At 40.6% G+C, this 22950-nt stretch overlaps 1 protein-coding gene across 2 annotated transcripts in view; it reads right to left on the reverse strand.

Annotated features, from left to right (window-relative positions):
- Veph1 (ventricular zone expressed PH domain containing 1) overlaps nt 1-22950 on the reverse strand; it is a 181436-nt gene that overhangs the window by 122189 nt on the left and 36297 nt on the right. Inside the window, exons 5-7 of one of the 2 annotated variants that reach the window (XM_028763572.1) lie at nt 19083-19249; nt 10875-11084; nt 8750-9008 (exon numbers count right to left, since the gene is read on the reverse strand). In XM_028763572.1, the coding sequence (XP_028619405.1) occupies nt 8772-9008; nt 10875-11084; nt 19083-19249 (614 nt within the window). In that variant the 3' untranslated portion in view covers nt 8750-8771. Of the gene's footprint in view, nt 1-8749; nt 9009-10874; nt 11085-19082; nt 19250-22950 lie in introns of those variants that run through there. The other variant, XM_028763573.1, reaches the window with a different exon arrangement.

Consider the following 22950-nt stretch of genomic DNA (forward strand, 5'->3'; position numbering starts at 1 on the left):
TTTGTCTCCATCTTTGCTCCCTTGAGTATTTTGTTGCTCCTTCTAAGAAGGACCGAATCACCCCCACTTGGTCTTCCTTCTTCATGAGCTTCATGTGGCCTGTGAGTTGCATCTTGGGCATTTCAAGGTTCTGGGCTAATATCCAATAATCAGTGAGTGAATACCATGTGTGTTCTTTTGTGATTGGCTTACCTCACTCAGGATGATAATTTCTAGTCCCATCCATTTACCTAGGAACCTCTTGAATTCATTGTTTTTAATAGCTGAGTAATACTCCATTGTGTAAATATACCACATTTTTTGAATCCATTCCTCAGTTGAAGGACATCTGGGTTCTTTCCAGCTCCTGGCTATTATAAATAAGGCTGCTATGAACATAGTTGAGCATATATCCTTGTTATATGTTCTAACATCTTCTGGGTATATGCCTAGGAGTGGTATAGCTGGATCCTCAGGTAATGCTATGCCCAATTTTCTGAGGAACCGCCAGACTGATTTCCAAAGTGGTTGCACTATCTTGCAGTCTGTTCTGAATGTTTATCTCCTAACAGCATGTTGAAATGTAATCGCCACTTTAATGGTTTAATAGTTTTTAAAGTTTGAAGGCATGAGACCTTTAAGATGTGATGAGTCTGTGAGGTTAGGATCTGCTCTTATCAGCGGAACAGTGATGCTATTATTTGGGAATGGTTCCTTACAAAAGGACAAATTTGATATCCATTTGTCTCTTTGACCCCATGTTTGGAGTCAAACAAAAAGAATGTTGTAGTAAGTAATCTCTTGTTAGACACAGCTCCCTTGATCGTGGACTTCCCAGCTCCTAGAACCATGAGTCAAGAGTTTATGTTAATTATTAATTAACCGGTGTCTGGTATCCTATTGTAGCAGTAAGGCAATTTATAGGAAAAAGTAGTAACCATAGCATGAGAAGGCTCTGGGAACTGTTTTAGATGAGGGAAAAGAGACTTGCAGGAGAAAGGACAAGCAGTATATCTTCTACTGACAGTTGTTTACTCAGAAACAAAAGTCATAGAAGAAAATATGAGGGAGCAGAGAGACGCAGGAGTGTAGCCTGATCTGGAGATTTTCCAAATCAGTCCTCTCGAACATCTTAGTTACTTGCCTTCTTGCTGTTACAAAATATCTGACAAGCACAACTTAAAGAAGAGCTTACTTGGGCTTATAGTGCTGGGGGCTATGTTTCCTCACAGTAGGAAAGACATGAAGGCAGGAACAGGAAGCAGCTGGTCACATGTCCATTGTCAGGAAGCAGAGACTGATGAACACCTGCGCTTTGCCTGCTTTCTGCTTAGCCTGAGACCCTAGTCTCTGGAACTATATCCACTACACTTAGGATAGGTCGTCCCTAACTAAACTAATTGAAATTAGACCTCCTGGAAATACCTAGGGATTTGTTTCCATAGTGATTCTAAACCCTTCAAGTTGATCACAGTGGACATACACTGCAGTGATAGGAAATAGAGAATTACTCCCTTCACTTGTGTGAATGAACTGTTAGCTATTTAACCTGTGGGGTCCGTGGAGTACTGGAAATGGGGAAATCTCCCTAGTACGATTCCATTTGCTGATTCACTATTCTTGGAAATACTGACTTTCCATTCATCTCAGATTTCTTAAAGGTAACTGTCTCATCATTTACCTATTTCTTAACATAAAACAAACCAGTGTGAAGATATGAGACTTTCCTGTGTGTATGTAATCATCCTGGACCATACAATGAGCTATATAGTATGGAAACATTTCATGTGATAGCCAACTGCCAGGTATGTCCTTACAGGGCTTTGATTCAGACCAGGTGAACCAGTACCTTCAACACACCAACAAAATAGAATCAGGCTTAGATTTTCTGAGAAATAAGGAAGGATGAAATGCAATGTCAGTTCAAAACAATGCAGACATAGATTTTCAGCAGAATGAATCTGGTTTCAGGTGCCCTTCGTGTCTTTTGAGAGTACAAACATAATAACTCCCTTCACTTTGCAATACAGTCTGTTTGCAAAAGCTTCTTGGAGTTGTGGGAATACTTCCAGGTATTGTTTGTGCTATGATTTACCAACTAATATTTTAAAAATTGAAATTAAAATTTGAGCAGTAGGGAAATATTGTTTATGTTTCCTGAAATTGTTAATTACGAGTACCATCTTCTATTATACAGGAACATTACCCAGGAAGCTTCCACTCATCACCATGTTTGTCATTTGAGGGATACATACTTCCTAAGTGAACTGAGAAAACCATGCCTTCTCAAAGCACAGGCCAGAACCTTCTTTAACTTTTTACTGTCCAGTGCTTTGTTCAGAACAGATGTGTAATGAATGTTCATAAAGTCTTTTGTAAATAATAATTATTTTTCTCCCAGACTTCTATGTATCTAATGTCCAAGATGATAACTTTTTTTAAAGGTATTGTTTACTTAGACACTGAAACAAACTGTGAGAGTGTAGCTATATTCTAAAACCACCTGGGCAGAGTAGAGAGAACACAGGAATGGTCTGCTGATGAATGAGGGTTTTTCATAAGTTAGCTTCCATCCACTGCCCATCTCCATCTGTCTCCCTCCTGACCTAATTCATCTCATCCCCCAAGCCAGTGACACTCTTCACGGTTCCAGAAGATTCAGGGTTGAAACTCTGGGTTCACCTTTTGTTCTGTGTGGATATTTTCTTCTTCCTCCTCCATTATTTTGTCATTTCACCAGCCAAATTAATAAAATTGTCTCAAGCCCCCTATGTAGGGTTACTGCTTTCTTTCCTCATCCTGTTCAAACTTCATAACAGAAAGCATAAAATTAAATTTCAGATTTCTGTTTACATTTCTCTCACTCTAGTCCTTATGAACTCCTCTAGGACAGGGACAACTGTTTTTTTCCTTATGCTTTTGTCACCTACCCCAGGACTGGTGCTTACAATCCGGGAGCAAGAAATATCAGCACTTTTATTTCATATATATATAATATATATATATATATCACATATATCATATTATAATATCATATATTATAACATCATATATTATATATATCACTTTCTTAGGCATTTACTCTTATGATTATTAATAGTGTGAGTTCTTTTCATAATATAAATATAGTAGTTATGTTTATAGACTAGGGGTGTTGTTGACTGTTTACCGATGGTGACAGGTATTCTTGGTTGTCAACTTGACTATATCAGGAATTAACTAAAACTCAAGAGGCTAGGCACACCTGTGAGGGATTTTTCTTGATTGAATTATCTGAAATGGAAATAAACAGACTAATCCAAATCTTTTGAGGTGAAAGGATGCATCTTAAATCTTAGCCATACCTTCTGGTGGCAGCCTATACCAAGGACATAGTGGAAGGAAGGAGGTGCTTGCTTCTTTGCCTGCTTGTTCACATTCTTATTGGAAACTTCATTCCTTCACTAACATTAGAGCCTACTTGTTTGAAATTCCAGCTTTTACTGAAGACCAGCTGAGATTCCCAGCCTTGTGGACTGAACAGCTGTTAATTCTAGGACTTTCTATCAGGAGACAGCCATTTTTGGACTGTAATATGCAAGCCATTCCAATAAATCATATATATATATAATCATATACATATATATGATTTATTGAATATATATGTATGTGCATGTATATATATTTCTCTAGAGAACCCTGACTTAACACCTAACACACACAGGTTCATTTCCCAGCAAAAATGAAAAGGAAGAAGAGTTATTTCTATTTTAGAAAAACAGATATCTTCTTTAACTGATGATGGTTTTGTTAGATCACTGACAGCTGGTACCAACCAACAATTAACTTCTAAATTTAAAAAAAAAACATACTTCTTTTTAACCAAGTTCATTATCCCTGGGGACGCTGAGGTCTCTGGTTGCAGCAGCAGCTCCTTCCTCTAGTTTGACAATTACAGTCCTTATATTCTTCAGTCTTGATTTGCATACTGAAGGTGTACAGTGACAACCACCTCCACTCTGCAGGATATTTTACACCAACCAGGATGAGGACACTTATTTGGTTCTCAGTTGCCTTTGTCATTCTTTTCCCTTCCCTCCTGAAACTCTTTCTGTAGGGCTACCGGATGTCACAGAAATGCAACCCGGGCAAAATGTGTGTCATTTCTCTATTTGAAAAGTGTCCATGAATCTGAGCCCAGAGAGGATGTAATAAGCATATCCTGATACTTGGCCAGGATATTCTAGCCAGTTAGAAAAACAAGACAGAAGGCACAGGGCTTAACACACATGACGGCTATGACTGAACTTTGGGGCAGGCCACTTGACCCTTCACAGGTGCAGCCTGGTGGTCAGCAGCTAAGGAAAAACAAGTGCTTATAGCATCCTTCCTTCATCTATGAGAACACTACATCTCTGGTTTTTGTGCATAGGTCAGCTGCCTCTTAGCTCTGGAATGGATTCAAAATATGGTGGCAGAGCACATGGCACATGCTGGATCAGCATTCTAAGGAGACCAGGCTTAATGAGAGTGGGTCTGGTAAAGAAAAGTAGCTTTAGTCCAACAACATGAGACATGAAAAGAATCCACAGATTCAAATTGGCTTCTCAAGGGAAAAAAAAAGCAGTTCCTGAAGGAGAGTCTTTCTCATGTTTACTACGATTAGGGAGAAGAGATGTGATAACTATGGTACCTTAAAAATTGTGCTGATACCACTTGCAAAGACTTAAGAAGTGACCAAAACCCCACAAATCTTGGAAATTGGAACAACATTTAATTTTTATCCTCCTTGGACAAGAATGCAACCCCACTTTGGATTCAATTTAGCTCCCTTCACATCTTACTAATGAGAGTTTAGAGCTAATAATTGCCATGAGTACAGTGAATGGTTATTGTAGTTAGGAAGCTGGAACCACCTGCCATTTGTAGAAAGCAGTGCATTTCTAGTGTCCCAAGAATTAAAGGTGAAACCCATGAACTATCCCCTTATATTTTTGTTACTCTTATTTTCTCCAGGAATGATGTCTAGCATTATAAATATTAATATACTTCTCCCACATATACACATCCATTCAGCCTTATAATACCTATGACAAAGCTAGCCATTTACATGGTTGCTCTCATCACTAATGAAAAAGGATCAGACAAGAGGGTCAGAAAGTGCTGTCATCTGTTGGTTATTTATTATTTTCTAGACACTGATTCACAGTTTACCTCATTAAACTCTCATAAAAAACTTATGAACTGACTAATGTCACCAATTCATAGTTTGCAGCTGAGGAAAGTGAGTCAAGAAAAGTGGCATTAACTTAGCCAAGACCACATAGCTGGTAAGTGACTGAGTTAGGATTGAAACCGAGGTTGGCAGGCATCACATCTCATGATCTGCACCTGATACAGTGCAGATGGCTGCAGAGTACACACGCTCATTCATGAGATAGCCGTGCTGGTGACCATCACACTGTCTACAGAGATGAATGGATCCCTTGCAGCTCTACTCCTGAGAATTTTCAGTCTGGGGCTCTTTGTCACTCATTCTCATGTTCCATTCAGAATTAACTTTCATGTATGTTGACTATCAAGGAGGCAGGATCTTTTGGAATCATAAATGACCATGTTTCTACTACATGCTTTCTGGATATTGGTTCGTGTCCTTGCTTTGTCACTTTTCACTTGTTAGATACCAGGGATAAATTGTGTAAATTCTAAAGTTTTCCATCCTCCATGTTAATATCATATTCTCCTCCATTTTTAAAAATGATTCCTTCATTTTATTTAATTACCATAATAATAGAGATTAAACCCAGGACCATATTCATTACCTGTATGGTAAGCATTGTGCTATTGGCCCCAGACCTCACCTTATTTTTAATTGATACTATGTGTGTGTGTGTATGTGTGTTACAATGTGATTTGATTATTTTCTTCTCTTGTTATAACTATGTCCCATAGATGAATTAGAGGATGATGTTATCAAACAAAAGTTCAAATAAGAATCCAGTATTCAAATTATTAATTAATAGTACTCCTGGGTGCTCATTCATTCTTTTGTCCACAAGTGAATTCAAATGGTGTCCTAATTAGTATTCACTGTTAAGCCAGAAACTTGACACAGCCAAGAATCATCTCTAAAATGTGCCCTGATGAATAGCTGTCTTTATCAGGCAGAGTTGTCTTGATTATTAATTGATGCAGAAGGCCTAGTTCACTGTGGGCTCTCCCTAGAGAACTGGGCTTGGCTGTGTAAGAAACTAGCTAAGCATGAGCCTGTAAACCAGAAAGCCATCCAGAGTTAGCCAACAGTACTGTTGTTTGATTCCTGTCTATAAGTGTCTGCCTGGAACCCCTGACCTGACTTCCCTTAATGATGAATTGTGACCTGGAAGAATAAGACTTTCCTCAAGCTGCTTTTGGTCAGAGTGTTTTATCACAGCAACAGAAGGAACTACAACAGGTGGATACGAGATGGCTCATATTCTCTGGACTCTCAGACACTGGAGGAGAAACAGACCTGGCTCAGCAAGTATATCTAAAGTGTATCCCTAGTGCTGTGGGAGAATAGACGATGGTGACTCACTTTCCTAAGGAAGCTTTCAAGAATTCACATAAAGGACAACATTTGATCTAGGGTAGGAAAGTTAAGTAGGAGAGCGGGGTAAGACTATCCAGTCAGAACAGACTGTAAAGATCATGATGTGTGTGGGAGCAAGGTGTGTTGTGGGAAGTGTTAAAATTCCAAGTAGACTGTCAAGAGACAAGAGAAAAGTAGGAGCAGAGGCCGGGGTGGGCTGAATCAAGACAGACATTTTGGTAGCTTCCTATAACAGTGAATGAATCTAGGGAAGAGAAGTGGGGCCACAATATCTTTGGAAATAGAAAAGGTAGCCCCAGGAGAGATGCAATAGAGTGGGAAGAAGCCCCCCCCCAATGGCCTTCTCCACATAGGCAGGGTTATTATGTTGCAGATGATGCTGTTTTGTTATCTGTTGAAACTCAACAAGCACTTGCTATAGGCCAGGGACTTATACAAAGTGTCCCATTGTATGCTTAGGGGTGGGCCCTGAAAAGCCATTAAGAAGTTCTTTCTGCTGTTCAGGGATGCTCTACTTCAATTTCACCAAGGAAGGGAAAAAAGGATGTTTATATTTTTTCATATAGTTAAGATGAGTCTATTAAACTACTATTTTTATGTGTGTATTTATTTAAACTGAGTATCCCAAAGGAGGATACTAAATGATTGATAACTGATTAGGACCTTTACTGGGTGGAACAGGGCTGCCCAAGGAGCATGTTTCTCTGCCCTTTGGTCCCTTCCACTTGAACTCTCTATGCAGTAACTATGTATGATTCAGATGCAAGCACATGCTTGGAGATGCTCTCCCACAATGACCTGAACACGACACAGCAGTTTAGTATGCTCCATTTTAATCTGGACAAAAAAGATTTCCAAGTTATTTTTTTGAGACAGAGGAAACAGGGTTTAGAGGATTTTTGTGTGTGGTTGTATGCATACAATTTTCCTCTGCTTGTCAATACAGATAGGGAAATTGTGGTGCTGTTGTTAAGCTGTTGAAACAGTTTGCTCAGCCAGATGGACCCTGATTTAACAGATAATCACATTCAGTCTGGTTCTCAGAAGCCATGTACAGATCTTATGCCTGGTTTCACACAGACACAGAAGGTTAGACATGAGCCAATTAATAACATTTGACTCTACCCCATGGCCATCTCAGGGTGATGACTACATATATACTTTCTGGAGGCTACTGCTGGAATTCAGACAGTTAACAGGGACCTAACAGAAGGCTTTCTCCACTCAGCTCCAGCTTGTACATCTCAGAATTTGGAATCAGATCTCTAATTTGGTTTGACATTTCTATGTTTCTATAATTTTTGAATCCCTGATAAGCTGAAGTCCTGAATACAATGGAAATGGTTACTTGAATGTCAAGGAGAAAAATTCTAATTAAGTTAGTTTTAAATAAGCTTAAATATAGAGTCAAAGAGAGTCTCATGGGGCCAGGGCTTACAGAGGTCATGTGACTGTCTTATAGTGAACACCCACAATATATTCACACATGTCTCATATATTCACACATCCCACCAATTTCCCATGTCCTGAGTCCTCCGCACAGAAAGCAGTGGAGCAAAGATTTTGCTTCTCCCTCTATGTTATTCTCTCATGGGTGCCCAGGATGCTGTATTGGATGTCTGTCCTCATGCTGACTCTCCATGTATCTTAGTGAAACTCTTTGTTTCTTTTTGGAAAGAACCTGGAAGGATGCACAGGCAGATGTATCCAGCTGATCGGCACTAACTTTGGAGAGTGTGGCAATACAAGCTTTTCTTTATGGAGAAGAGCAAATGCAGTCAAATTCAGCAGTAGCTCACTGCTTATTCCCGAGACAGCAAGAGCTGGAGAATTTGTTAAAATTCCAACTTTAAAGCTAATCAAGGACTTTGGAATGGTAAGATTTTTAGTAATAGGAATATATAAGAAGGAACATTATTTCTGAGGAGAGGTGGCTTGGCATTTGTAGAGTACCCTGTTAGACTGGTCCTAAATGAAGTGAAGCAATAAAATAAAAGAAATCGGAGCCAGAAAGGAGGTGACCCTAAGTAAAGCCATTCTTTTTTAGGAGAAAAAAAAGACTCAGAGAAGCAAAACGACCTGACCAGCTACACAGAGACTATGGCTGGTCCTTCATGACTCCTGTCTATCTTAATTATCTAGGGAACTTATCACTGGGATCAGGACCACAGACAACAGCCCTTTCAGTGTGTAGATACTACCATGTTCAGCTTTTTTCTATTTAGTTAATGGCACGTTGAAAACAAGATGACATTGGATTGTCTGGAAGAGACCTTTTATTTTCCTTCTCTTTCTTGTTGGGTGATTCTGGCTTGATGGGTGGAGGTGGTATCTTATTCCATGAGATAAAACTCATGTGCTGGTTGTGCTCACAGATAGCAGAGGAAACAAATGAATGAGAAATGATGATCTTTCGGCCCTCTGTACTTGTGGGTTTGGTATCCATGTGTTCAACCAACTGTGGGTCAGAATTTGAGAAAAATAAATCCATCTTCCCTGAACGAGTATGTACAGATGTGTTTTTGTCTTTGTTTTCTAAACATCATAGTATAATGTCACACATAGATCATGTTCAGTGTGATAGGTATTTGTATGCTATCTAGAGATGGTTTAAACTATATGCAAAGGTACAAAGGTTTTATGGCAACATTTTGTCACTTGACATAAGGAACTAAGAACATCTGATTTTATATCCTTGGGATCTTGAAGCTGAACCTTTGGGGATACAGAGGGAAAAGCATACACCATGAATTATCCATAGCCACCTCTTTCTTCCTTTGCATACTCAGAATCACACCAATGTTACACCCACACTTTCTTAGTTTAGTGTTAGATCAGGCAGTGATGTGAATAGCATTTTGTTTGATTGTTTGTTTGTTTTGTGTTTCACTGAATACTTCTTAAAGAGAAACTTAGCTACCTCCTACATGTATTACTGCACATTAGTGAACCATAAATGCATTTATGACAAAAATAACTACTACTATTGTGCAAAAGGGTATAGTTTTAAGATATTTCTCACACATGTAAGGCCTATCTATGTATCTACCTATTTATGTATGTATCTATCTATGTATCTATGTATGTATGTATCTATCATCTATCTATTTATGTATCTATCAATCAATCTATCTATCATATATATATATATTCTGGTCCTTGTGATGAGCTACAAGGTCAGTAGACTCCATCAGAAGGTATCAGAGCCCATGGACCCAGAGTTATTGATAGTTTGTGAATTATATGGGTTCTTGGACTCTAACCTGGGTCTTCAAGAGCAGCCAGTGTTCTTAGTAACCATGCCATCTCTTCAGGCCCTCTCTGTTTTTTTTTAACTTTATCTTGTACAGAAGCTACTAAATTAGATGCACTATGGGGTTCATTAAAAATATTGGGCAATTTAATATTTATTTAATTGATAGTTGTATATAGGTCAGCTAATTAAAAACCTCCATTTTGTATGTACTTTTATTTTTAATAGCTAAATTAAAATTCTGAATCCCCATGTCAAGTCAGCAGAGATACACAGTTTCTATGTGTTCTCATGTGCACAGCGTTTAGAATCTCGGCTCCTAGATGCACTCTTCATTGTTTAATACCTACAGACTCTGAAGGACTCCCACTGCTCTTGCAAGACTCCCTTATGCAAATATTTACACTAGAACTTTTAAACATCTACAAACATTCATTTCTCTCTCCCAAATAACATGACTCAGAGTGCTTGGAGGACTCTATGACATGGTGTCTCTGGGCTCTCAGGATGGGTGTCTCTGAGACCTACCTGCTCAATCTCCCGGGCTAAGCACAGCTACAACAGGGAATGTGGTGAGCCCCTGTTAAGAGCTGTTGGTATTACAAAGTGGTCTTGAATATGTCAAACTGTTTTCTTCTGTTTTAATCCTGCTTTTACATCAAGAGACACATTAGCAATAGTATTCTCAATTCTGGAACTTTCTGTAACAGACACTTGTTACATTGATCCAGAGGGTCATGGTGACACGAACGTTTCAAAAGAGAAATGGAAATTCTGAGAAGTGCCTGGACAACTTTGGAGGTTAGTGATGTTTCTAAATAATACAAGGAGACAGAAAGCAAAGAAGGAAGTAAGGAGGGAAGAGGAGTAGGAAGGAAGGAAAAGAGGAAAACAGGGAAGGATCAAAGGAAGGAAGGAAGGAAGGAAGGAAGGAAGGAAGGAAGGAAGGAAGGAAGGGAAGGAGGGGGGGGGAAGGGAAGGGAAGGGAGGGGGAGGGGAGGGAAGGGGAGGGAGGGGAAGGGAAGGGAAGGGGAAAGGCAAGGGAAGGGAAAGGAGAGATGCCAAACTTACTTCATCCACATGCCCGACAGCACCAAAGATCCTTGCCACTTGTCCAGTGAGGTAGGGGAATTGCTCTGCGATCTCTTTCAACACTGGGAGAAAACTGTTCAAGGCCAGTGGCTCATGGCCCGCTATTTCTATGAGTATGTTTAGGATGATGTCATTATAGGTTGAATCCTTCAAATTTTTAATCAGGAAAGGAACACATTTCTGAACCACCTACAAAGAGAAGGGAGAGGAGGAAGGGAGAAAGAAGTGATGAAGAGCAATGTTAGTCAAATCAGAATCACTTTCCAGAGAAACGTTTGTTGAGACAGTCTCAGTGTAGCCTAGCTAGACTCAATTTAAAAAAAGTCTCAGCCTTCTGAGAGCTAGGATTATCAGCACATGGACAGCAACATATTAAATATTACATCAGGAGGCAAAAATCCTGGGATTATTAAACTCATGGTAAATCTCCTAACTTTGGAATCTAAATTTTACAATGAAACCATCTGCACCCAAGTCTACTTTCTTTTTAAGTCATTATCTGCTATTAAAATGTTAAGTCCACAAAGTTCCCATGTCACTGAGATGCTCAAACCAAGCTTCGATGAGCTACACAGATCTTGTTCTCTTCCAGTATCTGCTAGAACTGCAGCTGAAGGACAGCCTGTGAGTAAGAGACCCTTGTTGATTTTACTAAAGCCTCCAGTTTGAGGAAATTCTGTTTAGAAATGCTTCATGGTAGGGACAAGAAAGCAGGAAGGATTTCTCATTTGTTCTCAATCTCCAGTTTTGCCAGAAAATGTCATGGTATTAAGACAAAATGTTTCCCACCATAATCCCAGTGCTTAGTAATGTCATTATGAATATAATAATTAAATAATTCTTACTAGAAAATGTGACAGTCTGTGGAATAAAGGGGCTAATATACAGATATGGAAAGGGAACCATGGGTAGAATTACTGACCAGGACAAACCAGACAGTCTTGAGATAACTAAAATCATCCTGCATATAGATTTAAACTTCATTCATTCATTCATTCATTCATTCAAGTACTTTAGGAGTGAAGAACATGGCTAGTTCCTGGGAATTCATACATCCGCAGTTCTATAAATGCTGCCTGTGTATTTGGGAGGGATTGCATGTCCTTCAGGAGATGCCATGAGAGGTCCTTGGCTCCTACAGCAAAAGTGTCAGCCAACTGCTCTGGGTCGGGGCAACATACCTGACCTGAGGCATTTGGAAATGGAAAATGCTCACACATTTCCTGCCCGTTTTAGAAAACTCCATTTCCTAGCCCTTGCCCTTCAGGTCCTGTTTCTGGAACAACAAGGAGTGTGACACCTGGTTTTTCAAGCATGCCGATTTTGTGTTTTAATTTAACTCCAGCTGCATAATCCACGACTCACAAGACTGTATGTCATCTGTCTGTCTCTTCATGTAGAAAAGGAAAAAAGAAAAGAAGGGGGGAGGATAGAAAGAGAAAAAGAAATGAGGAGAAAAGGAAAAAAGATTTTTAAAAGCAAGCAAGCAGGCACCATGAAACTAAATCCCCACACTCCCTGAGGGTGGGGTGGGGGGGATGGCACCATAGAAGGCACAGAAAGTAGAACCATCTTGAATATTGTCAACAGCAATCATGACTTTATACATGAAACAAAAGCTGAGTATTTATCTGTGAATCCTAGTAAAGCTAAGTTTATTATTATGATGATAGAAAAGCAAGATATTTCAAAGTTTGTCCAACACATGAAAGCAAAGTGGTACCCTGGCAAGAGAATTTTAATTTCCATATACAGGGTCCTGTCTCCAGGGCAGCCTTGTTGGGTTGAGTTCATGTCTGGCAGAGAGTCACATGTCTGCTGTGAGCAGAGCAGTCAACAGAGACAATGCAGGTGGCAGGCACAGTGGAAGCAGATATGGCTGTCATCTCCTTGTGGCATACTACTAAAAAACTTCTCCAATGACCTCCTTGCCTGGTCTGTCTTTTTCCCTCATGAGCTAATCTCTTAACTGCCTCCAGAGTACCTTGTCCTAAAAACCTCAGTTTGATGCTATCAAGATTCCCTCATGACCCAGAGCCAGAAACCCAATGCCGGGGCCTTGAGCATCTTCACTTAGGGTCTTTCTGCTTCCTCTCCCCCATGGCCAAGCTTCCTGGTACACACTGCTTTGGTGAATGCAGAAGAAAGTATCTGCTTCCTCATTTGACTTTCTGCCTACCCTATAGACAGAGGGCCTGGGCTAGAGTCCTGCAACCACATACCCGAATATTCAGCAGAGCTTTAAGCTGTGATCCTCCTGCCTAATAAATGAGCCTTGCAACAATCTGGGATGCTTGACTTTGACTTAGAATCTCTGGCCTGCATACAAAAAGTAGGAAGAGATGACCTGACCCCCTTTCTTTCTACCCTTACCTTGTTCCGCCTGGCTATGCTAGGCTAATTTAAGCAACCTCTCAGGACTATGAGGTCACTTAACAGTGTAACGTAGACCCTAAAAAAAAATTTCTCCATAAAATACGTTAAGAATGAGAATAGCTTGAAGCCCTGTTTTCAGGAGGGTATTCTCCCTCAGGGAAATTTCTCACTGTTCTGACAGCTCATCTCAAGCTAAATCCCCTTATAAGCACTTTCTGGCCTTTGTTCCACATTTTCTACTATACACTGTACTATTGCAATAGGAAATGTAGAGAAAATGAAGAACTTTTCCTCTTTAGTTCTGACCTAAACTGCAAATAAACCCATTCCTTTTTATCGATTCCTGGGGTTTTTTTAAATGTAAAATAAGCAAGCAAATGACTCAGAAGGGCTTTAGTCAGTCCTACTCTTAGAGTGGCTAGTGCTGCCATGAACAGACCCAGAGCCAGTTGTGCAGAAACTCCAGAGACAGGCTCAAGGTGCCTAGGAAAATTCCTAGGCTCTAGTTCCCTGGCTTGTACTTAGTGAGTGGTGGGTTTAAGGTGGGGCGCAAAAAGAGGAAGCCCAAACAGAACTGTCCAAAGCAAGCTGCGGTGAATCCCAGCCATGAGCTCTCTGGTTCTTCCTAGACACTACTCTCTTCTCTTTCCAACCCCTCATAGCAGTTCATACTGCGGCCTCATCACAGAGTTGAAATTTTGTGGAGACCGCTCTGCAAAACTAAGGTTAGCTTTAGAACAGGGTCATCTGAAAATCACTGACATTTCAGAACCTGTATAATAAAATAGAAGGCAACGTGTGAAAGTGTGTGTGTTTACTACCACTTAAATTAGTCCTCTGGCAAAATTTTCTAGTTAATTAGGCTAGTATCAAGACTTCATTAATTTCTGGAAATCTACGAAAATGGCTGCCATTCCCTTTGCTTATGGCTTATTTCCTCCACACTGATGTTCTGGAAAAGAGTGCTGTGCAGACTGCTTTTAAAGATTCTCTATATCCCTTTGCTCGAGCTTCTTCATGTTTTGTAAATGACTTCAAGGTAATTATGCAAAATGACCCCTGAACTTTGTGGGCATGGCGACTGGCCTGGTGGATGATGTGTGAGGTGTTGTAAGATTTGGCACGAGAATAGGAATGTTCTACTCTGTTGTGTGAAACCCAGGAAATGACCAGTTCTTCTGGGTCTGAACACTGAGGAGGGAGAGTTTTACTTGCCTCTCTCTGTCACTCATCTTTGCATGCCTGGGGCCAGAAGCCCATGCCTGGGGCTAATAACATGTATGCACACACATTAATAAATTCTATTCTATTTGTTAGCTAGACCCAGGATGTCCCATGGCACCCAAGAAAACACTAACTTTATTCTTATAAAGGCAACTTGGAAAACTGACCACACAGACTTTTCCTATAAATGGATCCTGAGGTTCCCATGGGGATGCTGACCATGAGTCACTAGCCAGGAACTGCCTCTCTGTCTGAGAAGAATAGTGTCCTATAAAGAATCATACCCAGTACTATTGATGAAGGTCAAGGAATTGTCTGACTACCCATTATATCTTAGAGCTTACAGATGTGTGAATGCTAAGACTTCATGAACCATAAGCTTTGTGTAGAGAAATTGTCTCTATGGGACCTTGAATGGAAGTCTCCAGAGGGTCTGCTTTTATGGGGAAAGAAGGACTAATAAGAGATACACTTTATCCCTGAGCTATATCATGGTCCAAGGAAGAGATTTTTTAAGGCCCACTACTGACCTGAGAGTCATGTTCTCTCCCTGGTCTCAGAGGGTGGGTGGTGAGAACTGCATTCAACAAACAAAACAAACCCAGCCATCCAACCAACCAACCAACCAACCAACCAACCAACCAACCAACCAACCACCAGCTAGCCATCACAGGCTAGTGCACTCATTAGAGCTATCACTAATGCCCTCTGTTTTAGTTACTTTTTTCACAAGAAAACCAGAAGAAACAACTTGAAGGAAGAAGGGTTTGTTTGTTGAAACCTATGCTTTCAAGGATTTCAGACCATCATGGTATGAAAAGTGTGGTTTGAGAGGCTCAGTCCCTGTTGGGGCTTCTCACATCATGGGAGACTATGAAGCAGATATAACCTCCAGAGGACTGTCCTTAGTGGTCTATAGCTGTAACATTCTGAAGCAGCACCACCAGCTAGGACCAAGTGTTCCAGTATGTGAGCATGTGGAGGACATTTCAGACCCAAACCATCCCATCCTCCAGCTGACATATGGCAAGCCTTTATCCTGAAGAATCACACCCCTCCATGTCTGCTTGCTTACTTCATCTGGAAGGGAATGGATCAGAATTAAGTTAAAATATAGTCTGCATTTATGTTTTCTGGTGCTTTATAGACACCTCTGTAAGTCCTCTCTCCATGGTCATGCCCCTGACCACTGGTAAAGTAGGTATTCTGTATGTCACTGCATATAGCAGGGTAGATTTTAAGGGAATTATAGAACTGAAGGGGCAAGTGGAAGGCCCATTTTCATACAAAGAGAAGGGATGGTAGCAGTTGGCTAGGCACTCCTCTCTTATGACATCTTTTAGTGGTTAAAATCTGGGTCAGTGAAGTCCACTCAGTGCCTCCTAGGCCCCGTGTCTTCATTCTGGAATCTATCCTCAGAACACGCTACCTCATCCGGGAGGCTGTTCCTCATTTAGCTCACGTCTTGTCTTTTGTCATCATCTATCTCATACATTCTGCTGCATCCTCTGGAAAGCCATCTGCTTTAGAAGTTACAGTTGTGCTCTCTGTCTCTGTGTCTCTTTGAGTCTCTGTGTCTGTCTCTGAGTCTCTCTCTCTCTCTCTCTCTCTCTCTCTCTCTCTCTCTCTCTCTCTCTGTGTGTGTGTGTGTGTGTGTGTGTGTGTGTGTGAAAAGATTTCTTGGATATGATCACATCAGATTTTAGTTACAGCTTTCCCTTGTCTATGAAGCTTTGGAACCATGACAAGTGTCCATTCAGATTATCTGTATGTGGTAACTTTAGGGAGGGCAGTTTGACTGTGACTTAGAGAGGGAGATAGGACCTTCAGCAGACGACGGCCTGAGGGCTGATCAGCATGAGGCCAGTGTGAAAAGTCACCTCACCAAGTCGCTCCCCATCACTGTGAGTGATCCAAATTTTGGGTTTTCCTTCCATACACTATAAAAAGCTCTCTGTGTGGGAAGGAATGTTGTGGCTGCTACCTGTGGAGATGAACTCAACCACTCTCAGCTCCCGTTGTCCACTGTAGCCAGGATTGAGAAAACTAGCCCCATCTTGTAACCTTCTCTAGGGGAAGCTACTCAGGCTGAGAGAGAAGAAAGGTTTAAGTCAGAGAGCCTGGCTTCAAAATCTTTCTTATTCTTCACCAGGTGTGTGAAGTCAAGCCAGTTAACTCCTTGGAGTATGTGTTTTGATCAAAGTAAAATGGAGGAAGATTGACACATTGTTGAATAATTTATAGGATTAAGTGAGCTACTATATGTGGAAAAGAGTCCATTATAAATGGTCAAACTGTGCAAATTTAAGCACGAATTCTAACTGCTCCATGTGAGAAAGATTCACAAAAGGAATACTGTATACCAGGTGCTAAGCCAGCATCCTTTGTTGGCTGAGACCAACATTAAGCACAGTGCTACCAGAGCATACTGGCTTTCAAGTCTCAGGGTGCTTCGAAGGAGAAAGGGAGCCAAGAAGTGGGGGAAAGAGATTCTGAGAGACCTTCTGGCATTTTTAGCTACGTTCTGAAGAACAGAGATAGTTAGACAAGAAGAGTAGAAGTCATGAGGTAAGAACGTTCCAGGAGGAAAACACAGCATGCTGCCTATGAGATAATACCCGTCAGCAGGCCCCATGGACTAGCTTTTTGAAGGTTTGAGGCCAAGAAGTGATGATGGATAACTGCACTTATTGCCCTTTGAGCCTCTCCGCAGCTGTGACACTCTGACAGAACCTCAGTGAACACTGCATGTGGAGTCACCCTCACTCTTGGTAGGTGACTTCAGGGCATTTTCTCCTCCCCTATGCTGTAACAGCCTGCGCTGACTGAGCTAACACAGATATTAGTCAATATAGAACTACTTTCTAAAACTCACATTTGTTTTGCTTTAGTTCCTTATCTTCTCAGTCAGTTCCTCTCCAGCTCTATTCATGGTAATCATAACAGTGGTTTCCATAGAGAACTCATAAGCTCTTTCCTCTGTGACCCTGTGAGAATGCTACCTTCTGTGGCACAAAACAACAAACAAATAAACAACAACAACAAAACTCCAAAACTGGTTGTTATCACCTGTGTAGATGTGACCTTGAGATGAGGCTATTCCCTTGGAGAATTATAAGGGTCTGGAGGAGACAAGTGGTAGACCAGAGTCAGAGAAGATGTGGAGAGAAAAGTAGAGGCAAGAGTGATGTTGATCATGAGCCTGCAAAGCCACTTAGTGGACCTGCTATTAGGTGGCTTGAAGACCCCACAGCTGTGTTCCTCACCACAGCCATACTGGATGTTCCCCAGCCTTTCTGTCTGTCAGCCTTTCTGAAATTGATTCCTGTATTTGTGATCTGGATTACATTGTCTAAGGTCCTCTGGCATCTTGTTTTATGGTGTACTTCCTTTCATATCTTCTACCTCTTTATACTTACTCTGTTATTCATTTTTCCTGCTTTCTTTGGGTTTCCTGAATTGTCAGGTCACACTTACATGGTCACTTCCTAACCATTCCTTCTACGTGTAATTCATAATAAGTGGCTGCTTCTGCTCACCGCAGTGCCACACATATTCTTTGGGGTCACCAGTGATTCCAGATTGCCAAATCCAGGGTCATTTTCCATCTCAAGTCTCTTTTACTCCCCTAGGTCATAATTCTCTTGAGTTGTGTTTCCCCTTCAGCGATCATACCACAACTCTTCCTGGCTCATTAAGGCTTCTGCTTCCTTTGGTTTCTCATTCATTCATTCATTCATTCATTCATTCATTCACTCATTTAATAATCTCTTAATCTAACCACTTTGGTATGTGTTTATCTACATGAGTGTTTGTGTTCATGTATGTGACCATGCATGTGTGTGTGTGGGGAGGGGCAGAGGTCACCTTCAGGTGTTGTTCTTTAGGAGCTGTTCATCATTCTTTGTTGAGACAGGATCTCCTGCAGGGATCTGGAGGCCCTTTGTCTCTCTGTTCCCTCAGCACAGACTGTGCATTTTTAAAGTTCTAGATTGGGTACCACTCCCTTTAGAGGACTTCACTGTACCCATCTATCCCTGAGAAATCTGTCTACTGCCTCCTCTTACAGCATCCGGTTTCTGAGAGATTAAAAGAGAAAGCAAGAGAGATGTTTTATTTTCATTATTTGATCCCTTGGACCAAGCCTCATATAAATTTTGTTTGTTTATTTACTAACACACACAAACACACACACACACACTCATGTACACATACATACCCCTCATATACATACACACTCCCTCATGCACACGTACATATCCCTTATGTACACACACTCACCTTCATGTACACACACCATTCATGCACACACATACAGATACTCACAAACACACACCCTCAGGTACATCCATACTCCCTCATGCACACACCCATATCCCTCATGTACACAATACTTCCTCATGCACATCCCTTATGTACACACACACACACACACACACACTTCATACAGATATATTGTAAATAGATAGATCTTCTGCTTGGAAAGAAACCCTAAGCACATCATTCTGCTCAAATTATCCAGAAGCCTATCTGCTGTGTGGGCCATCCATCACAGTGAGTGCATCTGGTAAACAGTGCACTTTTTACCTCCACATCTTTTCTCTTTGCTGCTACGTGCAGAAGCCTTAGTAGATGGTACTGTTCTGTCTGCTCCAAGTGAGACATCAAGGCCAGGAGTTCTGCCAGGTGTCTGTTGATTGGTTGGGGCTGCTTTTCATACACAGCAGGTAACACCCTTAACAGCATGGCATTTCCTATTAGGGGGGACAATAAAGGCAACAACAGTGACTTTATCAATCCTGAAGCAATGGAAATAACATTATCGTCAATGTAATAATCGCTGCACTTAAGCAGCACAGCCAATAGCCAAAAGTTCTGTTAAAAGTAGCAGAGTATTTCATTCTAAAAATATTAGTCACTAAAGCACAGTTCCAACTGATTTAAAAGGGGGGAATATTTAATGATACAATCAGTATTATTATTCAGTGAAATTTTTTTCATGAGTAATGCTCCACAGGGGTTGGAGGCGTACATGACAGTAACCAGACCACACCCCTGAGGAGAGAGTTCCGATAAAAAATTCCTGGTAAGAAGCAACATTTGGTTGATGTTGAAATGAAAAGTGAGCAGTGTTTTAAGCATAAACCTAAATGAAAATGAACCAAAAAAAATGTTCTGAGGAATGCACTCACATTCCTGAGGGGAGGGAGGCTGGGTTAGACAATGGCCATATGGAAACGGTGCCTTACCCTTATGGATGGTTTAAAAGGTAGCACCGCAAATTTAAATCCTCAATTTCTGCACCGTTTCAATGGGAATTTGCACTCAGCCTGTTTGTCACATGTGATTTGCTCAAAGACATGTGTGACAGCTGGATTTAAAGTGGCAAAATCTGAAGGAAAAAAAATTCCATAAGCTACAGGGACGGATGAATCTGCAACATGTGGGAAACAGGAGCTTATGGCTTTACGGTATGGATGCTTTGCTTCAGAGTCCAGTCATGCACTTACCTAAGTGTCCCAGAGAATTTGGTTTCTAGAGGCTTCTTAAAGAAAATACTCTTGATTCTATTTACAGTTTTTGATGCGGCAGTGGTTCTGGGATTGAGCCATGGGCCCCTGCATGTGCCAGGCAAGCATTCTTCAAATGGCCATGCTCACCTCAACACAGTTTGTGGTTTAGTTTTTCTTTAAAGTTGGCTTAATTATAGAAAGTATACACAGGAAGAATCAAACAAGCAGAAACTATACATATGTAAACCTTCATTAAGTGGAGAGGATGTGTGAACTCACAAAAGAGATTTGATTATGAACATTAAAGGAAGAAAGCTTGGTTTTATAGAATATCAGTATGAATATTCAGTTTTAAGATAAATTTAATGTATTTGGGTAAAAAAAATGTTGAGACTTGCTTTTCATAGAAACTTTAAACATGTCTTAGCAATATATCCACAGAACAAAAAATTTTGGAAATACATTTAAAATAATATAGCTTGTGAGAGCCAGGAATGGTGTGGTACATGTCTGCCACCTCAGTACTTGGGAGAGGAGATGGAGATAGGAAGATGACCACAAGTTTACTGGCCTACGTAGTGAGTTCAAGACAGGCTTGGGCTACATAGCAGGACCTTGCTCAAAGTGAAACTAACAACTAAAACAAAGAAGTTTGTCCTGGGATAAGTGCTCAGCACTTAAGAGCACTGGCTGTTCTCCCAAGGACTAGAGATTGAATCCCGGCACCCATATTATGGCTCACAACCATCTAGTTACAGGGGACCCAACACCCTCTTTTGGCCTCCAGAGGCACAGGGAATGTACTTGCACACAAAACACCTATATGCATAAAATAATAAAATAAATTTTTAAAAAGACACTGTTCTCTGATCATGGGAGCATTCACGGAATTTTGTCTATTGCCTTGCTTGTTCTTTGACTACTTGTGTTTATTGTCTTGCTTGTTCCTTGACTATTTGCATCTATTGTATTGCTAGTCCCTCAACCTAGAACTAACATGAATACTTGTATGTAATTCAAATGGCATAAAAGCAAATAGGAGGAGGGGGGATGGGATGGGGGTTCTAAGAAGGGGAAATGGGGAAAGGGGCTAACATCTGAAATGTAAATAAACAAACTATCCAATAAAAAAGCACTGTTCTCATCACTACTTTTAACAATTTAATATTTTAATACCAAACAATTTATTTTGTTTGGTTTCTGCTTGTTTTTGTATAGAACTTCTCCTTAAATCCAGGGAATTTTGGTTCAGTACATAACTGATGCAGAACACATTAGGTCATAGAACTTAGCTGTATGTGCACACTGGTCAGCTGACAGGAAGAGTCACATCGAATGGGACTGCAGCTAGAATCTGGGATAGGAATCTGCTGTATGACTTTTTACTACCATCCCCAACAAAGGCCCTTGGGGGACGTTTGGAAGGGGAAATCCCTAGGTGAGTCATTTTCAACTGACTTCAATTTCAATAAAGTATACCCAAAAATAAGTGCAAAAGAACTTATTTTATTTTTTAGTTCGAAACTGATGAAGAAATCTGGATGTAGAAATTCTGTAAAAATACTTCATTTATAAGTCACATTGTGTTTTAAATACACAGTGTTTCAGGCCCACAGACAAGCACAAGAAATGACAAAAGTGACAGTGATATGCCTGTCATCCAGCTTCACCAAAGCTTTGCCTTATGTCATAAGAGTTTCCTGACCAATTTTGTTTTCTCCTCAGAGGCAGTCATCACTGTGAAGTTAGTATTCCTCATTGTTGTGAATGGTTTTATACTTTAATAACATGTGTGCATCCATAATCATCTTATAGCCGTTTGCCTGCTTTATAATTTTACATGAATGGATTCATTCCATACAGAACCCTGCAAATTATTTTATTCCACTCACTATTATGCTGGTTTTCATTCAAATTGGCCTCTTATCTTTATTCTTCCAGTTTGCTATTCTACCCAGGGGCACCCATTTTGTTAATGTACTCTATGGCTGAAAGACATCATTTTCTATAGATTCTAGAAGAAACCATCAGAAAAAGGCTCCAAATCACTCAGATTTGTTACCTTTTTGTCTTCTGAAGCCTAGCAGGAATGCCACTTTGCTAAAACCAAGGTATAGGAAAGGCTGCAAGGGTCTTGGCAGAAACTTCAGAAGGAACCATTTCTTTGGCTCTGCCGCTTCTAGAGTCTGGTGTGTATTTGCTGGTTTGTGCCCCTTTCCATCATTTTCAAAGCTAGAAACATGGTGACTCTGCCATCTTGCCTCTTTCTGTTATCAGTGTTCCTCATCTGACTGTCTTCTGCCTCCCTCTTTCATTTTTTCTCTTAAAATATTCTACTTAGTATATGAGAGTGTGCGTGTATGTGATATTAATGTGCATGCCATGGTGCGTGAAGAAATTAGACGACAACTTTCCAGAGTTGGTTCACTTCATCACCATCCACTCCAAGGACTGAACTCAAGCCCTCAGGCTAGCATTGAGAGAGCTTTTATCAAGTGACCCATCTCATTTGCATGTCCTCTTTGACTTTTAGGAACCCCATGATTACAGAGCCAACCTAAAAAGTGTAGGGTTGTCTGCTTGTTTTGTGCAGTAACTTTAATTCTTTCTCAAATGTAGTGATACAGAATCCGTTCACAGGTTACAAGGACAAGCAGACAGACATCTTCTGAGATCCATTTTTCCACTGCCATCAAGTTTGTGAGAGCCCACACACCCATCAGCAGCATGAGCTCTCAGCCTGGCCACATCCTTGCTGATGCTTGCTTGGTCTTCAGAGACTGCCATTCCTTGGGTCTTGATAATTTGATGGGGTGTAAGATTGTATCTCAGATTTTTTGTTTTAATTTTCACTTTCTTGATGGCTTCACACACACACACACACACACACACACACAGAGAGAGAGAGAGAGAGAGAGAGAGAGAGAGAGAGAGAGAGAGAG

The sequence above is a fragment of the Grammomys surdaster genome, unplaced genomic scaffold (assembly GCF_004785775.1).
Source record: "Grammomys surdaster isolate TR1022 unplaced genomic scaffold, NIH_TR_1.0 139, whole genome shotgun sequence".
NCBI classification, from domain to species: domain Eukaryota; kingdom Metazoa; phylum Chordata; class Mammalia; order Rodentia; family Muridae; genus Grammomys; species Grammomys surdaster.